This window comes from Onychostoma macrolepis, chromosome 01 (genome assembly GCF_012432095.1).
Source record: "Onychostoma macrolepis isolate SWU-2019 chromosome 01, ASM1243209v1, whole genome shotgun sequence".
Taxonomy (NCBI): Eukaryota; Metazoa; Chordata; class Actinopteri; order Cypriniformes; family Cyprinidae; genus Onychostoma; species Onychostoma macrolepis.
In genome coordinates this window covers 32,879,134-32,894,211 of record NC_081155.1, presented here as the reverse complement: position 1 = coordinate 32,894,211, position 15,078 = coordinate 32,879,134, and the positions used below count along the sequence as shown (strand labels likewise).

Below are 15,078 nucleotides of genomic sequence, written 5' to 3'. Positions count from 1 at the left end.
AGAAACCATTGTACATTTGATCTAAGATCATTTATAAAATATTCTTACGTGTGATTCAGAGAAACACCAAAAACCATGCATACGCCTTTCTTCCAGATGTGAAATCGCAATTGGTCTTGAAACTGTGCCCAGCTGAATGGTTTCAGATCTCAGCTTAGAAAACGCCCCCTAATTAATGTCATGAGCATATAAAAGAGCACCAGTCAACATCCAAGTCCTTTGCTTGAGAATGCGGCAAGTGGCAAGAATTGCTTAGATTTCCAAATACAAGCATTACTCCAACTCTGCCACGAGGAAACTTGTGAATGTCTGCTTAGAACCTGGAAAAGCACTTTTCCACGTCAAAGATCATTTTTATAAATCTGAACGCTGGCGTGGATTTTAGCATATGCACACTCTAAGATCAAACGTGTGTATGCGTGTTTTATAGATGAGGCCCTTGGACGGTGGTTTTGAAGGATAGATTTAGGGATCCTCACACCTGTAAAAATACTTGAAACCACCTAAAAGAAGAGTGAAAGATGGAAACTATCACCTGAGTAGTATGTGCTGAAATGGAGTGTGTGTTATGTCTGCTCTAGAGGATGTGGTTTGGCTCGCCATCTCATGATCACTGGCACTTAGGCTTTACTTATGTTTTGTTATTCTTATCAATCTAATAACTCGAATGCAAGTTAATCCAGCCTGCTTTCTCCATTAAACCATAAGGACAGACAAGCTACATACACAAACACAATCTTTTTGTGTTATTTTATGTAATACCAGCCTACATTCTTAGGTCCATCAAGCACATCTGTATGTACACACAAACACAGATGAACAGTCTCTGAACTCTCACAGATCCATACAGATGAATGTCTTATTTCACACAAATCTAAAATATATTTTGTGCATATAGAAAGCCTATTATTTCTCATTACTATAAGATAATTTATGTTATATTCATTTTACAGTAGAAATGCTGTAATAGTAAATATTATTGTTACTTTATATACATAATTTAATAAATTAATCGAATAAAAAATATGATTTCTGATTTGCTGTGAAATAAGGCCAAGGCAGATGTTCCTAACAGATTTAGTGAGATTCAGCCATACATGCTTCATAGAAATATGTGTTTGTGTTACATTGTAGAGGCAGTGGGCTCCATGTGTGGTCTAAGACCCTCTCATACCCGTCAGAAGAGAATAATAGGAGGAGAAAACTCGCTACGGTAAGCAGAAAGGGTCAAAGTGTATACAAACATCTTTGACATAACAAATGACACATTTCAGAATAATTGTTTATGTGGTCGGAATGAGAAAATTAATGTGCAGTGCGGTTTAAATGCAAATTGATAGTGTTTATGTGTGTGTGGTGTAGTGGGGGCTGGCCGTGGCAGGCAGCTGTGCGCTTACGGGGGTCTCAGGCAGACGGACGGTTGGTATGTGGAGCCACTTTGATCAGCAGCTGCTGGATCCTCACCTCTGCTCACTGCTTTAAGAGGTACTCACACATAAATATGGACAGGTACATCTTCATTCTCTAGCACATCTGCAAGGCATAAATAAAGTCCACCCACTCTCACACAAATACATACACACACTCCTTTGATGCGTTTCCAATTTTCCACTGTGACTCACACAGCTAGATAACACAAAATAGTTTGAAATACAAACAAAACATATTTCTAATTGTCCATTTTAGACAGTATACCTTCTTCCCACACTTCCTCTGTATCCTGTGCCTAATTATGTAATCGTTATTTGTGACTTGCAAATAAACACTCTTCGTCATTCCAGCTGCAAAACAAACAGTTAAATTGCAATTCAAATTCAGTAAGCGAGGCAGAGCAAGCAAACCAAAGTTTTCTCTAGTCAGTAAAGATTATGAAAGTAGATCTATATAAGAAATCACCTTTCTGTTAAAATACAAAAGATCAAGTTGTAATGATTAATCGTGATTAAAGTTTTTGTTTACATAATATATGTGTGTATACTGTGTATATTTATTATGTCTATATAAATACACACACATATGTATATATTTAAGAAAAATATATATTTATTTATTAAATATATTTATCTGTAATATAAATAATATAAATATAAATATATACATGTAAATACATGTAAATATTTTCAAAATATATAATGTATGTGTGTGCATTTGTATATACACAATAAATATACACAGTACACACATATATTATGTAAACAAAAACTTTTATTTTGGATGCAATTAATTGAGATTAATCGTTTGACAACACTAAATAAAACACATTATCAGAGTTGTACAGCACTGATTATTGCATATTTGCTGCAACTTATTCTGTTACATTGCCAAAAAACGTTTCTTATCACTTACATTTTTGCCTTGTTTTTCCTAGTAAAACTAAATATCCATAAAGCATTACATTTAAATAAATAATATTTAAAGCAAATTATGTAATTAGATGACCATTGGTAAATTGGTTAAAGCATAAACATTAATCTCTTTTTAACTCCACAAATTCAAGGTCATTTTTTGAATAACAATATGCAATATGTAATAATATTTTCAACAGAAGCCTAAATTACAGTAAGAAGCTAAGTTCAGCTGAATGTTTCATTTTTTTCTCAATGTGTTAATATTTATTAGAGTTTAGATAATTTAAATGTAGCTCAAGTAATTTGTGTGGTTGACTTAAAGGGGACCTAACACACACGGTTTCACCCAATCTCATGTTAATCTTGAGTACCTATAGAGTAGTACTGCATCCTTCATATATCCAAAAAGTCTTTAGTTTTATCATATTTATAAAAGACACAGCTTTACGATTCTCTACGATTTACGAAAAGCCGATCTCCTGGAGGCATGCTGTGTGGGCGGAGCTAAAAAGTGACATGCACTTGCGCCAATCGCCAACAAAACTGAGACATTTGATGCCGTTTCACTTACCATCTGCAGTTCTGAATCATGACCGGGATCTTTTATAGCTGGGACTGCTCCATCTTTCAGCATCAAACGATGTGCAAATCCAGCGTGGTACTGGGCCTTGTTTATAAAACGTTCGTCAACAAAACACTTAAGAAACTCCGTTGCTGCCCCGGATAAACAAACTGCATCCACTGTTCACTTAATGCTGGGTTCTTTTGGGAAGCTGAACAAGGTTATCTTTCCCTCACAACCAAAAACACACTTCTTTAGAGACATTCTTCCCGAGCGAGTCCTGTGCAGTGCTGCCGAATGAAGTGCGTTGATGGGCGCGCTCTTGCTCTCGCTCTCGCTCTCGCTCTGGTCGATGCGTGCATGGGTGCGTTCTTCTGGGAGAAATGCCCATATAAGGAGTTCCACCGTCGTCTACGTCAGCAAGAACCACGATCGAAAAAAACTCAGAAACTTGTACGAACTCGGAAGTGAGATTTTTGGCACAGAAATACTCTGTTATATATCCAAATTGTTTTTTGAAACTTTGTCCATGCTTAGCATGAGAATCCAACTCTTTAACAGTGTAAACAACTCTGAATGCATGAAACAGCATTGTACCCCCCCTTTAATCAACATCACTTTTACCACTGCTGTGCCAAATATTTCTTTATTCCAACAGAGTCAAAAATTTCACATTTCCTGAAAACTACACAAATGTGGAGTGCCTTTCTTCAGCACTCATCTTTTGTTTTTGGAGCACTCTGGGCAAACAAAGTCATTTGCTTACAGTATTTGTAGAAAAAATAACCCACATTTGACTGTCTATGGAGTTTCATTGAAATGTCACATTTGTACATCCACAAAAACTAAATGCCCAGAGTAATAGTTTAAAATAAAGTAATAATAAAATAAAATGTCAGATATTTTGGATGAGTCTGTTACGATACGCTGCATTCACAGTCTTTAGGGAGCAAAACACACATAGACAGGTCCATAATCCTGACATTACGCCCCTTCCCGGAAGGTGCGTCCTCGCGCCGATTGAAACTACATGGGGAGGGACAGGTGGGACCTTGGGAGGCGGCTCAGGAGGAGGGCGAACACCCGGGAGGGGGCCGGCAAACAGAGTTCAAGGGGTTGACGAAGGAGGAGTCAGGGAGGAGACAGGAGGGACCCGGAGCAGGAGGAGCGCAGCAGGACCCAGGCCACAGCCATGATGACGGCCCACGGTGGAGCCGACAGAGGGAGGAGCCATGGAGGAGGGATGGCCGCAGACTCCAGGGAGCCGACCAGCGGTGGCGGAGCACCCCGAGGCGGAGATGGAAAGCAGATGGCGCCGGCGACCAAGGTGGAGACGGGGATCCAGATGGCCACGGTGGAGCCGGAGTGACCGAGGACTGAGGAGGAGCCGAAGGGATAAAGGAGCATGACGGAGCCAGAGGGATGAAGGGACGAGGCGCAGCTGGAGGAGTAGAGTCTCGAGGCGCAGGATGGCCGACGCCAGACCAAGGCGGAGCCGGAAGGACGAGGGAGCCCGGCGGAGCCAGTGGACAGATAGGCCACGGCGGAGAAGAGGGAGCTAGGAGCCATGGTGGAGCCGACGGGTCAATGGGCCGAGGCGGAGTCCGGGCCTCGGAGGCTAGAGGCGAAGGTGAGGGATTCTCCAGCCACGGCGACACTGGAGGATGGCAGTTAGACGACAGTGGTGGGGCAGGCATTTGTGAGCCTCCGGGCTTCCATGGCTGAAATCAGGAACGGGAGCCAACACTGGAGGGCGCTCTGGAGGAGCGGAGCTGGCTGGGACCAGCAGAGACGAAGGAGACCCAGGAGACAAAGGAGGGCTGGACTTGGGATCTGTGGTCCTCCCTGGGCCAAACGGGGAAACAGTAGCCCTCCCTGGGCTTAACTCGGGAACAGGAGCCCTTCCTGGGCTTAACTGGGGATCAGGAGCCCTCTCTCCCTTCCTGTGGCACAGTCCACGCGCCATACTCAGCTCACCCTCAGCCGTGGTGCAGGGGGCGGAACTCCTCTCTGCGCTCACACCGTCCGCGGCGATCCGTGGCTCTGGCTCTCCGTCAGCGGTGGGCTCAGGGATGCGCTCTGCGCAGCGGGAAGATGGTGGGCTGGGCACTGGGTCGGGAGTGGAACTGGCGAGATTCTCTTGGGAACAGGCGGGGAACGGAGATCCATTTCTCGCCAGTGTCTACTCCACAAAGGGGGTGAAATTCGCTCGAGGACCATCCTCGGACGACGGCGCTGCTGGAAGTACCCAGGAGACACGGAGTAGCATTCACAGTCTTTAATGAAGAAAACACAGGGAATAATCCACAATAGGAGCTAAGCACACACATGTAGAAACAAGTTGACCCGACAAACACTAACAGAACAGACTGGGGCTTATAAAGACAGGATAACAAGGGACGAAAGGAGACACACCTGGAATCAAATTAACAATCAACTTGAGGGAGAAACTGGGTCACAGGGAGCAAAACACACATAAGCCCTATTCGGACGGGACTAGTTTTACAGGGGGAGGTTAGAGAAATGTGTGTTTCACAGACGTACTTGGTGATTTTAATCCCGTCCGAATTTGCCATGTCTGTGTTTTTCTCACACAACCTCTGTAATAATTCCAGAGCAAATTGCCTACTGTTTTTCAGCAAACTCAGTGATCCTCTGAGAAAACTAATCCCATCCGAATGCGATGTCTGTGATTGCTGGTGAGATCCTTGTGTGTTTTGGCCAACGTGATTACCGTAGACACTCTTAACGCGCTCATGTTTGATATATTTGCCTCCCGGCAAGGAAAAAATAAGTAAATAAATTAAAAACAATCATAAAATCAAGAGTCAGATCACGTAAACCATTCAGACTGGCTATTGTAATATCTGCGTCAGGTAAAATTACCCGCGTTCATTTCTGCACTCAATTACATAATGTTTTAATTACATATGCACCTTTATGAAAATTAAACACGGGTTTACTACAAATAAATAACTAAAGTAAAACTAAAGCAACCACACATTAACATGGTTTTGCTATACTAGCCATATAGCTTCACCATGGTATTTGTAGTAAAACTGTTATACTAATGGTAATCAATCCGAATGACACGCAATGCACGCATACAGATTGCATGACCTCTGAAACGCCCAGATGTACAAAACAGACCCTCCCACCTCTGTAATAAACACAGAGATGTTAGTCCCGTCCGAATTGGAACATGAAAATCGCAGACGTCAGGTGATAAGAATCAAACTCAAACGTAGTTTAGAAAACTAGTCCCGTCCGAATAGGGCTATAGACAGGTCCATAATCTAAAAAGAGTCTTTAAGGCAAATTTGTTCCTCATAAGGACAAACTCATGTGAAATTTGAAAAATCTCTAGCTCAAACGGGGTAGCAGGGCTGATATTTTAAATATTGAAAATTAGACCGCTTGTTGCTAGAAAATGATACATCCCATCCATCCCAAAATTACACTACATTCAATTAGCCATAGACCCTTCAGAGTTTTCACCACAGGGATAAAACGTTATAGCTATTCACATTAAAGAAGAATAATAATAGTAGGCCAGAGGAAAAGCAATAAAAACATGTTCACACAAACACTTCCTGCTTCCCTCAAGGATCAGTCTTGTAAATGATCTGCCTTCAGTTCAGACCTGTGCTGCATTTCCACATTACTGTGAAGAATGTACGTTAGTGGTATAGTTTCCTGAGCCATTTAGGCCATTTATTTTTAAAAAAAGGGTCTCGGAAGAAATACTTTGGCAGCTTGAGAGGTTTAAGTAATATTGGATCTGTTTTTTATCAACCAGTCCAAGCACTGAGCCTTCAAAATATGATCCATGACATCAGACTACTGCTAAAGTTTCCTCTAGTTACATGCTCTCCTTCATACACACACACACATACACACAGAGCTATAAATCTAGATACCTTTGTGGCCCCCACCCTCTTTTTCCTCAGACACGTACACTCACATTTTCAAGAATGCAATTAATAGTGTGCAGAACAGCATAACAGTTGTTTTAAATCATTTGAGATCATTTAGCTTGAGAGGACTAAAGTTAGTCTCTCACTTCCGAGTTTACAGAGGGTAGCATGACATTTGTGCAAAAATAGCATGTACAAACACACTCACATTAGCGCTAAACTATTTTTATGCTGCGTGCCCGGTTGATGGCCAACGTTAATTAAACTCTGGGGTTACAACCGGCGAGGAATTAAAGGATCGAGAAAGCAATATGCTGAAGTCAGCCCTAATGACGGAACTGCTATAATGTACAACCTAAGAGTTTGAAAGCTGTCAACAGATCCAGCTTCTGGAACTTGGTTAGACTAGTGAGCAAATGTGTGGTGAGTTACCTATCCATAGAGATTTTTCATTGTCGTATGAAATGAGATATTTACTTGTTAATGCTCATTTCCCCTATTTCTACATTTAAATTACATTTGATAAGAGATTAACAATGCTCATTTAAAGTTAATCTTTAAAAAATGAATAACTTAATAATGTTGTTAGAAATTTACCATTTAAAATTGTGATTTCGAGGCCTAAAATAATCATTAGGTAAATTACAAACTTTAAAATTAAAGGAAAAGAAAGGTCATATATGAATGTACACCAAAAAAAAAAAAGTAACCTAAAAATGGTAACATCTCAGTTAATTGGTTTTATTCAAGTCAGATATTATTTAATAACACTGTATAATTTATACAGTGTTATTAAAAAATATTTTGAGTTGAATAAAACCAATTAACTGAGTAATACAGTATAAACCTAAATACATAAATGTATACCAATAAAACTACATTTTGTTAAATTGAAATAGCTTTTAATTTCAGGTCACCACTTTGGGGTCAGTAAGTTTTTAATTTTTTAAATTTTTTATTTTTAATTTTTTTAAATAATGCTTTATTTAGCAAACATCCATTAAATTGATTAAAAGTAAAGACATTTTTATGTTACAAAATATTTTTATTTAAAAGAAATGCTGTTGTTTTGAACTTCCTTCATCAACGACAAACAATGTGTCACAATATCCACAAAATATTAAGCAGCACAACTGAAAAGAAATGTTTCCTGAGTAGCAAAGCAGTACAGGTGCTGGTCATATAATTAGAATATCATCAAAAAGTTGATTTATTTCACTAATTCCATTCAAAAAGTGAAACTTGTATATTATATTCATTCATTACACACAGACTGATATATTTCAAATGTTTATTTCTTTTAATTTTGATGATTAGAGCTTACAGCTCATGAAAGTCAAAAATCAGTATCTCAAAATATTAGAATATTACTTAAGACCAATACAAAGAAAGGATTTTTATAAATCTTGGCCAACTGAAAAGTATGAACATGAAAAGTATGAGCATGTACAGCACTCAATACTTAGTTGGGGCTCCTTTTGCCTGAATTACTGCAGCAATGCGGCGTGGCATGGAGTCGATCAGTCTGTGGCACTGCTCAGGTGTTATGAGAGCCCAGGTTGCTCTGATAGTGGCCTTCAGCTCATCTGCATTGTTGGGTCTGGTGTCTCTCATCTTCCTCTTGACAAGGAAGGTCAGGCGAGTTTGCTGGCCAATCAAGCACAGTAACACTATGGTCATTGAACCAGCTTTTGGTACCTTTGGCAGTGTGGGCAGGTGCCAAGTCCTGCTGGAAAATGAAATCAGCATCTCCATAAAGCTTGTCAACAGAAGGAAGCATGAAGTGCTCTAAAATTTCCTGGTAGATGGCTGCGTTGACTGTGGACATCAGAAAACACAGTGGACCAACACCAGCAGATGACATAGGAGCCCAAATCATCACTGACTGTGGAAACTTCACACTGGACTTCAAGCAACATGGATTCTGTGCCTCTCCACTCTTCCTTCAGACTCTGGGACCTTGATTTCCAAATGAAATGCAAAATTTACTTTCATCTGAAAAGAGGACTTTGGACCACTGAGCAACAGTCCAGTTCTTTTTCTCCACAGCCCAGTTTAGATGCTTCTGACGTTGTCTCTGGTTCAGAAGTGGCTTGGTAGCCCTTTTCCTGAAGACGTCTGAGTGTGGTGACTCTTGATGCACTGACTCCAGCTTCAGTTCTCTCCTTGTGAAGCTCTCCCAAGTGTTTGAATCGGCTTTGCTTGACTGTATTCTCAAGCTTGCGGTCATCCCTGTTGCTTGTCCACCTTTTCCTACCCAAATTCTTCCTTCCAGTCAACTTTGCACTTAATATGCTTTGATACAACACTCTGTAAACAGCCACACCTTTCAGTAATGACCTTCTGTGACTTACCCTCTTTGTGGAGGGTGTCAATGTTCGTCTTCTGGATCATTGCCAAGTCAGCAGTCTTCCCCATTATTGTGGTTTCAAAGAACAAGAGATACCCAGAATTTATACTGTAGGGATGGTCATTTATTCAAACTCAAATGTAAATATTCTAATATTTTGAGATACTGATTTTTGACTTTCATGAGCTGTAAGCTCTAATCATCAAAATTAAAAGAAATAAACATTTGAAATATATCAGTCTGTGTGTAATGAATGAATATAATATACAAGTTTCACTTTTTGAATGGAATTAGTGAAATAAATCAACTTTTTGATGATATTCTAATTATATGACCAGCACCTGTATATTGAAATGATTTCTGGAGGATCATGTGACACTGAAGACTAGAGTAATGACTGCTGAAAATTCAGCTTTGCATCACAGGAAAATTACTTTTGAAGATATAAAACAATTATTTGAAATTGTAACAATATTAGACAATATTACAGATTTTACTGTATATTAATCAAATAAACCCATAACTGTAAGTAATTAATACCCGAATATTTAGTATTATTAAAATAAAACAGATTTTATAATAGACTACTGGTTAATAGAGTTGGACGGCAGAGAGGCAACCACATAGAGAACGGGTGGTGGTTGTTACTGCAAAATGATCCAGATTCAAAGTTGGGTTCAAGTGCAGCATGCCAGAGCACTGCCCACTTGGCCATGTCTCAGCAAGAATAACCTTTTAATAACCTCATTGAGATCAGTACTACAGTAAGGATTAATGTTGATTGTGAGTCTTAGAAGCTTAATATATACAGCGTCAGGCTCAGAACTGCCCTTTCCAGAACGAAGCTTTGGGAATGTGGTGCTGATCCTGCTGCTTGACTATTGCCAGACCAAGAGTGTCATTCCGGACAGGGCAGATCCTTTTTCCAGAAAAGACCTGACCGTGTAACGGGACACTGCTGTCTCTCTCTCTGGCACCACTTACATATTTCCGTTACACAGAAATGGTTTCAATCACTAACAAGCAGACAGGAGGGCACACACACACATACACACACACGTCTGGTTTGCTATCCTTGTGGGGACTCTCCCTATAGGCATAATGGTTTTTATACTGTACAAACTGTATGTGCTATTGCCCTACTACACCAACCCTACACCTAAACTTACCCCTTACAGGAAACTTTGTGCATTTTTAGATTTAAAAAAAACACACCATTTTGTATGTTTTTTAAGCCTTTTGAATTACGGGGACATAGGCAGTGTCCTCATAAACCACCTTCAAATTGTAATACCTCTGTCATACCCATGTCATTATACAAATTTTGTCCCCGTAAACCACAAAAACCAGTACACAAACACGCAGTCTGGCATATGTGGTTTATGGGGACTCTCCATAGGTGTAATGGTTTTTATACTGTACAAACTGTATGTGCTATTGCCCTACACCAACCCTACACCTAAACCTACCACTTACAGGAGACTGTCTGTATTTGTAGATTTTCAAAAAAACACCATTTAGTATGTTTTTTAAGCCTTTTGGTTTACGGGGACATAGGCAGTGTCCTCTTAAACCACCTTCACGTTGTAGTACCCATGTTATTATACAGATTTGTGTCCTCATAAACCATATATACCAGTTCACACACACACACACACACACACACACACACATAGTCACTCTTTTTTCTTCTGTTTACCCCTTTAAGTCAGTTAAGATTCATATTGATCTTTAAGGTTTTACTTGTTAATGTAAGTTTATATGTACACAGTGTATATATAATTTCTATGACAGGGGTTTTCAGACTTTTGGGGACAAAAAACAAATATGAGAATCCCCTTGCAGAGGACCCCCTTTTTAAAATATTGTCAACTACAATATATTTGTACACATTTTCATGTATATAAAGAAGCATTTATACACCAACAATGTGTACTAAAATATTGTATTAAATATTCTAATGTTGTCTAAATTATTATCTAGGAAATATTTATGTACTATTAAATTAAAAGACATTGGGCCAGTTTTACTAACAGCATGTGCCAGCGAAAACCATCTTTTGGCGTTAAAATAGTACTGTCAGGATTTACTAAAGATGTGCAGTTAAGAATTAGCACTGAAAAGGCGTGGACACAGTTATTTTTGCGCCTGACCTTATTGAATATGCATTTGTAGGAGCTTCCCTTTCAGACGCAAAATTTATGGGAGGAGAGTATTAAAATGAATCACTCAATGCGATTTACTAATGTTTGCACTCGTGTGGTACTAGTTACAGGTATTTGCACCATTATTTAACACCCCCCAAAAAACGTCTTTTTTGCTAACTATTTTGCGCTTGAAACAGCTGCAATTGTTGTTGCTTGGAGGAGGCACCGCAGAGAACAGAGCGTGTGGTAGAAGGGAGAGGATTTTTTGGATTTTGTCGCTTGGTATATTGCGTTGGTCGATATGTAAACAAGTTGTGTCTGTGTTCTTTAATTTGTGCATTATCAGTAAATCACCCGCAGAAATTTCCACACCTATCGGTGCTATTTTGGAATTGCGCTCTTGCGCTAACTTGCCCTGTTTAGTAAATCTGGCCCATTGTATGGTTTTTTTTTTTACCCACCGTTAGAGTACTGTTATATGTATAAACCTAAGGAGAAAAATACTGTAAATAGCTGTCAATTTAATATATACACATTTTAACATACATTTTAACATTTTATTTTGTATTTTTTATTATGTATTACATATATAATTGATTTTAATTTATTGTATCATTTTTTTCCCTTTGTTATTTTCTTTTTTTAATGTTTCCACGGGTCCCCTTGCGGCCCCTTCGGGTTCCTCAGACCCCACTTTGAAAACTTTCTTTGAAGGGATATGTCAGTCTCACCACAGTAAAGAAACCTTATAGTAGCCTATATTAAAGACTGCAAGCATAGGAGACTTTCCGTTTCATGCGAAGACCTTTGTGAGTGTGATGTCATGGTGTTGGGTTTATGGAAAAAGAAAACTTCCTGTATACCTCTGTTTTCACCAACTGACCATGAGTGTGGTTTTGTAAGTGTGTGTTTGTGTTTGTGTGTGTGAGTGAGTGCACATGGTTTGGCTTTGGGTCCATAAGATCGGTTGACATGAACTTCCTGAGGAAGGGACCTGATTTGTCATGTGAGGGCGTTTGTGAGTGGCACATAGAGAAATCATAAATCATCCTCTGATAATGTATTACACTGCTGTAAATAGCTGTCTGAATGTATCCTGTTTGCTTGCCCCTTTTCTTTTTTATGTTTTTCATGGGCGTTTTGCCTCATGTGGAATCATATAGCAATGTTAATGACCTATACTATTTTGTCTATGCAACTGAGAAACAAAACACTAAAAGCCAAAATCAGTCATTTTAAATGCTACAAGTGAGTTTAAGCATCACAAAAATGGCATTTGTACCAACAGTGGTATAAAATGAACTAATGTGGTAACAAATGTATTATGCATAGAAACAGTTAATCACCAACTAGTCATGATTATTGGCCAATTAGTGAGGTCTGACTAAATATATCTGAAAATCAGAGTCTGAGGTTTAGTTACAGGTCTGTTATGTGCTCTTTGCTAGGTACGGTAACAGCACTGGGCTGTATAAAGTTCGTGTGGGTGATTATCACTCTCTGGTTCCTGAGGAGTATGAGGAAGAGTACGCTGTGGAGAAGATCGTCCTTCACCCGCGCTACCGCGCTGACAGTAATGACTATGACCTGGCACTGGTGCGTGTTTCTGGTCACGGAGCTCACAGGGGTGTCATGGGCGACTGCGTCACACTGAGCCGCTTCGTGCTGCCCGCCTGCCTGCCAATGCGGAGAGAGAAAGTGCCAAAGGGCATTGCCAACTGCTACATCACAGGCTGGGGAGACACAGGTTGGAAATGCCATGAAATACACGCATACACATTCATGCATTCACACGCCCTCCATACAAACTTCTTTAAAACTAAAGACATGCAGATCTTATTCAGAAACAATTATAAAAGACTGTTGTACAGCCTCAAGCTGTCATTCTTGAAATGAAGGGTGCTTTGAGCACAATCAGAGCAAGAACTGAGGCAGTGTGTGTAAGATGGAGGTGCTTTGGCTCTACTGAATAGCACAGGCTGACAGGCATAAGATGTGATCAGACAGTGTGAAAGCAGAACTGACAGCGATAATCACACACTGTAAGATATCAGAGTCTTTGTTCTGTGTTCTGTCTCAAACAATCACTCTCTCACTGTGTCACTCTCATACACAGACAGGCAAATAGGAAATACCAGTTCAAATTCTTTGGTAAAATGGTGTGAAGACATTTTCATTTTAATTGTTTAACAGATGCTTTTTCCCAAAAGATGTACAAATGAGGAAAAGCACAAGCAAATTCAGCAGTACTGAATTTTAAAAGCAAACTAAAGTAGTACAAAAGCAGAAGTGTAAAGGAAAATAAATCAATGGGGAGTGCCCTTATTTGTGACCCTGGACCACAAAACCAGTCACAAGTAGCACGGGTATATTTGTAGCAATAGCCAAAAATTATCGATTTTTCTTTTATGCCAAAAATCATTAGGACATTAAGTAATGATCATGTTCCATGAAGGTATTTTGTAAATTTCTTACTGTAAATATATCAAAACTTAATTTTTGATTAGTAATATGCATTGCTAAGAACTTCATTTGGACAACTTTAAAGGTGATTTTCTCAATATTTCGATTTTTTTGCACAGATTTGCAAATAGTTGCAATATATTATTTAGCCAAATATTGTCTTATCCTAACAAAGTATACATCAATAGAAAGCTTATTTATTCAGATAAATCTTTTTTTTTTTTTTAATTGACCCTTATGACTGGTTTTGTGGTCCTGGGTCACATTTATGATTGTAACTGCTCTCCGTTGTGAAAATTAAGTACACTTTAGCATACTTTTAAATAGAGGATTTATAACTGAAATAATATCCTTTAAAATAATATACTTACAGTAATTGCAAACTGCGTGTCCATGCTTTTGGACACTTAATTGCATGTTAATTTCAATTAAATAAAAATGTATTATAATTTAAATTTATATTACGTTAGCTGAACTTTAGAGAGTTTTTTGATAGGCTCAAGTACAGCTTTAAAATGATATACAATGTTATAATTGCTTTTGGTTAAGTGGTTAAAGTGTACAAGCATTTATGGTAAACTAAAATATATTTTAAATAATGTAATTTACATTGCAACTTGTATGTTATGTATTTAAGTATATATTTGTTACATATTTTAGTATTAATGTTAATATTTAGTGTATTTGAAATATATTACCTTTACATACTGAATATGATTTGAAGTACGCTACAAGTGCACATTCAAAATTGAAAACAATTGAAAAACACTTATTTTCCCCACAAGGATATAGACTCAAAGGAATAGTTTGTCCAAAACATTTAAAATTCTGTAATTATTTACATGCTGTTCCAAACTTGTGTGCTTTTCTTTATTCTGTGCCACACAAGATATTTTGAAAATTGATTCAACTGTTGTTGTCCATAAAATGAAAATTAGTGTGATTGAAAACACAGGATGTTTGGGTGAACTAATAATTTAAGGTCATAGGTGTGTTCTTGTACATGGCTCATCCATTCAAAATTTAGATTCTGAATTTTGTAATAGAATGTTTTGGGTTTTTTTCTCTACCAAAACATAATGTAACTAAGGACAACTATTATAGCGTATGCTCTTATAAAGTTGTTTAGAGGGCAAAGTTCAGTGTTTGGAATGGAAAACCACTTGTTTCACTTGAATGTGAACGATACACATCTGTATTTAGGCAACAAGTATGGACATTTTTAAACAATTAAACATTTGTCAGCATTTGTAGGAAACTGCTTAATACACAAAATAATTTTTGCTTGCTG

At 38.6% G+C, this 15,078-nt stretch overlaps 1 protein-coding gene across 1 annotated transcript in view; it reads left to right on the top strand.

The window, feature by feature from the left end:
- Positions 1–15,078, top strand: part of prss12 (serine protease 12) — a 37,017-nt gene that overhangs the window by 17,681 nt on the left and 4,258 nt on the right. Inside the window, exons 10-12 of the mRNA XM_058792577.1 lie at positions 1,135–1,213; positions 1,363–1,485; positions 12,773–13,071. Of these exons, the coding sequence (XP_058648560.1) occupies positions 1,135–1,213; positions 1,363–1,485; positions 12,773–13,071 (501 nt within the window). The remainder of the gene's footprint in view (positions 1–1,134; positions 1,214–1,362; positions 1,486–12,772; positions 13,072–15,078) is intronic.